Source organism: Eubalaena glacialis, chromosome 4 (genome assembly GCF_028564815.1).
Source record: "Eubalaena glacialis isolate mEubGla1 chromosome 4, mEubGla1.1.hap2.+ XY, whole genome shotgun sequence".
NCBI lineage: Eukaryota > Metazoa > Chordata > Mammalia > Artiodactyla > Balaenidae > Eubalaena > Eubalaena glacialis.
The window spans coordinates 174,711,947-174,716,848 of NC_083719.1; the positions used below are offsets into that span (position 1 = coordinate 174,711,947).

A 4,902-nucleotide genomic window follows, 5' to 3' on the forward strand; every position below is an offset into this window, starting at 1 on the left:
TTTTCATGCTACTTTACAGGAGGTAACTACCGCGATTCATGAGTATCCACCGTTTGTGTCTACCACACAGTGGAGGAAAAGGGACGCACAGAACAGAACAGCTTGGTGGTTAAGAGAGCAGGCTCTGGGTTGGAATCCCAGCTGTGAATTTAGCCGCCTCCTGTTTCGGTTTTCCTATCTGTGAAATGGCCACACAACCAGGGCTTCCCACTGAGCTGGGGGAGGACTAAATGAGATACTGTACATCAGGTGTTGGTGAGGAGGTCCTCGGAGCATAAACGGTAGGTAGCTGTTACTATTATTACTGTTACGCGCAATGATGGAGGGGCGGGACCCGGTCTCCTCTGTGATTCGGAATCCCGGCTCAGGCACTCGCTGAGCCTCAGTTTCTCCCTCTGTATAATGGGAGTGGCGGCAGCGGCCCCTCCCCTCCAGGATTTCACCCGCTTGCTGGGTGTGCGTCCGTCCCTGGCTCCTGCGAGCCACAGAGACCCACAGTCAGAATGGAGACTACAGACGGCCCGGACAGCGTGGTGTTTATTTCCTGGAGGGAGGACGCCCGCGTGGCCTCCGGGCACCAGCAAGTTTTGACACAAATGACTTGAAGGCACTGGTTTCCGTCCAGCCCCTCCCCCTGCCTTGCCCATCAGGGCCCAGGGGGGCAGGAGACCCATCACCAAGCAGACCGCTCCCGGCCCCTCCTCCAGGGCTGCTGCTCTGCTGGGTGGCCGAGGGTCCGGAATGCCTTGTGCCGCCAAGGCTCCCGAGATTCAATGCGGTGGGCAGCTGCCAGTCCGGGGGTGTCAGGCAGGGGACTCTTCCCTGGGGCCGGCGAGGGGCTAAGAGACGCTAGGGGGCAGGCGGGCAGCTGCCGTCTTCTCCACCACGAAGCCGTAGTTGTACTGGGGGGTGGGGAGTGGGGTGGGGAGTGGGGTGAGGGGAGAGCACAGAGCGAAGGAGGAGCCACTGGGGTGCCGGAGAAATGGTGGGGCATGGGGAGGCACTTAGGGACTGGGGGATCTGGAGCCCTCGAGGTGGGTTATAGCTGGGAGAGAAGAGGGACCCAGGGGAGACTGGGGGGCCTGCACCCCCCAACCCTACCCCCTCCCTACCCTGCACCCACCTCCTCCTCAATGTCCGCCAGTGACTTGATGGTCAGATCAGCAAAGGCAGAGAAGGCCTGGCAGGCAAGGGGCAGGTCAGTCTCGGGCAGGGACCCCAATGTGGAACCCCCGTTCCCTCATCTTCAAGGAGGGCCCCCTCAATATTTGCCTGAATGTCCTCTCCCCTTTCCTGCCACCATCTCTCGCCCCCAGCATCCAGCTGCCCCTCCTGACTCCCGCATTCCAGGAGACCCTCCCGTCCCCTTGCCTTGGCCTCCAGCCTCCTCTCACCCAGGAACTCCCCTCTGTGCTGAGGTGCTGGTTACACAGATGATGCTCCCTGATTCCTGTTGCCTAGAAACGCAATGGGGAGGGGCAGACCCAGACTCCCCGGGACCCGGACTCACCAGGGGACCACAGCTCTTGCCCTCGAATCGGGGGTGCAGCGTGAAGGGAACCCCATCCATGGCTGAGGAAAGCAGGTGGGGGGAAGGAGCTGAGGCCCAGGAGACTTGAGGCCTGCCCGCTCCCCACCCCGAGAAGCCCATCCTGGAGGTCTCGGCTCTTCCCAGTCTTGACAGAATGGGGGAAGCCCAGGCCTGGTCCAACCCTGCCCTTGCGCCTTCCTGGCTGTACAATCTCGGGCCAGTCTCACCCCACCCCCACCCCAGTGCCTCAATTTCCCTGCTCTGTGCCCACCTGAGATGCCATAGAGGTTGGAGGCCTCGTAGATGGAGTCGCTCCTCCGAAGGGTAGATGCCCGAGAGCCCAGCCTCGAAAGCATCCGCTCTGGGAAGCCACCCTTGCTGGTGGAGGCAGGATGACCCAAGTCAGAGGCCTGATATCCACCGCCCCCCACCATGGCCGCTCCCATCCCTGAGCCCGAGGACTCACCTGGGCTGGCCAGGCGGGCCCAGGGAGAGGTCTCTCATGTCTCGGCTGAGAGCTCGGGGCTTGGGCACTGGCCGCGGGGCCTTGGCCTTCTTGCACCAGATGGCGAAGCCCCCCATGTCCCTAGAGGAGGGGGAAAAGAGAGAAGGGGTTCTGGCCCAATGTGCAGCCAGGGCTGAGAACAGCTGCCAGGGGAAGGCAGGCCTCCGGTGACCTCACATCTCAGCCCACACGCTCGGCAACATACTAACTAGTATGCTGGGTGCAGTCACCGTACCGGGTGCTTCAGACACACCAACTCATTTACTCCTCACCATCACCCTACGAGATTGGTTCAACTGTCCCCACCTTAACATGTGGAAACTGAGGCACAGAGAGGTGGCAGAAGGGATGGAAGGACTCATGGGAGTCCCTGAGGGTCAGAGGGGTAGGTATGGGGGTTGGGAGGGCAAGGAAGGAGGGCTGGGGGGTGGCCCTACCCTACTCGCAGGTATCCAGGCACCGTCTTGGTTTTCCCACTCAGCCGGACATCAAAGACAGCTGTGTCCGCGACCCCCAAGGGCACCAGCTTCACACACATGCGTTTCTTCTTGGACACGGAGGCCTCTGGGAGTGAGGGACAGGGGAATGAGAAAAGGGGAGAAGCAGGAAAGGGGTCCAAAGATGGCTCCAGGAGAATGCTCGCCAAGGTGCTGTTTAAGGCAGCCATCTGGATGGCGCTGGGGCAGTGGTTAAATCATGAATGGTAAAGCCATAGGAGGGGAATCCATGAAGCTTTTAGGAGCCATTGGGCCAGCCTCATCTTTGGTGACATGGAGGAGCATTCATGGGGTGGCCATGGGCACCACCGGGAGGGTGGGTAGCTGTGGGATCAGACAGAACTGGGTACCCATCCTGGCCCTCCAAACACACTTTCCCTCAGCCCTCTAATCCAGAGGTCAGCAAACTACAACCTATGAGCCAAATCCGGCCCAAGGTCTGTTTTTGTCTGGCTCATGAGCAAAGCATGGCTTTCACATTTTTAAAGGGATATATATTATATATATGCAACAGAAACCATCTGGCCTGGAAAGCCTAATATATTTACTACCTGGCCCTTTACAGGAAAAGTTTGCCAAGTCCAGTACCAATAGATATATGCTGAGAGCCAAATATAAATGACAAGACATGGAGAGGGCATGAGAGGCAGGGAGAGCCTGATGGTTAGAAAGCAGAGCAGTCGGGGCTGGGAGGGCAGCACCAGGGCAACCGGAGCCCGTGTGCAAAAGCGTGGAAGTGGAAAATAGAACTGCGCGTGGATCAGCTTAGCTACAGTGTAAGAAGAAGGCGTAGTAGTAACACTAATAAAATAGGTCGCATTGACTGAACACTTACTCTAGAACAGAGACTGTACCAATCGCACATTTTTATGCAGGGCGGGGTACATTGTCCCGCCCTAGATCAGGGCTCTGCGTTCTCAGTCAACACTGTCATTACCCAGTGCATCGAGGGGGCGGCCAAAATTCAAAAATCTCACGCCTGTGGTCCCTCCATTCCCTTCCTGGACCCTCCCCGCAGAGACGCGAACGTGCCCCTGACCCCCCACCCCACTCCCGCCTTCGACAGGGGACTCACTGGAGTCCAAGGGGTCGCAGACCGGGGAGAATCCCGGCGGGAGGGGGCTCTTGTCCACCAGGACCTGGATATCGACCACCACGTTCTCCTGTGGATTCTGGCGGGGGGGAGGGGGGGATACATCGAGAATCACTCAGCAGCAGGGACCGTGTGCCTAGCATAGAGCCCAGCGAATGGACAAGGGGGAGTGGGAGGACCCCGGGGATTCCGAAGGTGAGGGCCCCTTACCTCTAGGCTGCCCAAAGGATTGAGGCACAGGAAGTAGCCGGATTTCTGCCCGAAAGTCTTGCCGAAGCTGGCGGGCGCCCCCTCCACAGTGCAGGAGATCTACAGCGCGGACGCGGGTCAGCGCCAGGCTCTTACCCGGCCGCAGCCGACTCTGCCCCTATTCAACCCCCGGCCCCTGGTGTCGCCGCCTCTCTCCCTATTCGTCCCTGGTCCCCTGACATCGCTCACCGCACTGAATCCCCGAGGCGGGGGCGCCGAGGCCGACGACCAGGCCAAACCAGCCAACGGGGCCGCGTCGGCCCCGGACCCCGGATCCATCCTCCAAGCCAAGCACCGAAGGCGGTGGACTGCCTCTGACCTCCTAGCCGCAGCTGGACTACGGAGTTCGGGCAAGAGTCTGAACTACAACTCCCAGACGGCCTTGCGAGACCGGGGGCCCGGAAGCGCCGTATGAGCGTGCCGGGAAAGCCGCCGGCCAATCGCGTAGGGACAAGCAGCCACACCTTTTATGCCCACCCTGCCCTCCCACACCCTCCCAACCCCACGGTGGGCCTTTGAGCGACGTTTGCGGAAAACTGTCTCGCTTTCTTCTCACGCCCAGCAACTTCTGCCGGAAATGTCTCGCTAGCTGCAAACCAAAACTACATTCCCCAGAATTCCTTGCGTTATCAGCCTCTACTGCAGAGATACGGTTGGTGTTTCACGGGAATTTGGGGGAGAAATATGAAAAACTCGCAATTCTAGCTCCAGCAGGTCATCCGAAAGGACACTTTCATGTGTTATGCTGCAATTAGTTTAAATAACGAAAAATATGGACTAACTTGAGCCATGAAATCTTGGTGTAACTTGAGGAATTATTCACAGATACAATTAGGGTTTTTTTGTTTTGTTTTGTTTGTTTTTTAATAAATTTATTTATTTATTTACTTTTATTTATTTTTGGCTGCGTTGGGTCTTCGTTGCTGCACGAGGGCTTTCCCTAGTTTCAGCGAGTGGGGGCTACTCTTGGTTGCGGTGCGCTGGCTTCTCATTGCAGTGGCTTCTCTTGTTGTGGAGCACGGGCTCT

The 4,902-nt window shown here is 58.3% G+C and overlaps 1 protein-coding gene across 1 annotated transcript; it reads right to left on the reverse strand.

The window, feature by feature from the left end:
• Positions 1–519: 519 nt before the first annotated feature.
• Positions 520–4,241, reverse strand: MVB12A (multivesicular body subunit 12A). The gene is made up of 9 exons (XM_061188662.1): positions 4,065–4,241; positions 3,837–3,935; positions 3,609–3,705; positions 2,474–2,600; positions 1,998–2,117; positions 1,803–1,909; positions 1,511–1,572; positions 1,124–1,180; positions 520–902 (listed from the first exon to the last, which is right to left on the reverse strand). The coding sequence occupies exons 1-9, from the start codon at positions 4,152–4,154 to the stop codon at positions 840–842; spliced, it is 822 nt and encodes a 273-aa protein (XP_061044645.1). The 5' UTR covers positions 4,155–4,241; the 3' UTR covers positions 520–839.
• Between the last annotated feature and the right edge of the window lie 661 nt (positions 4,242–4,902).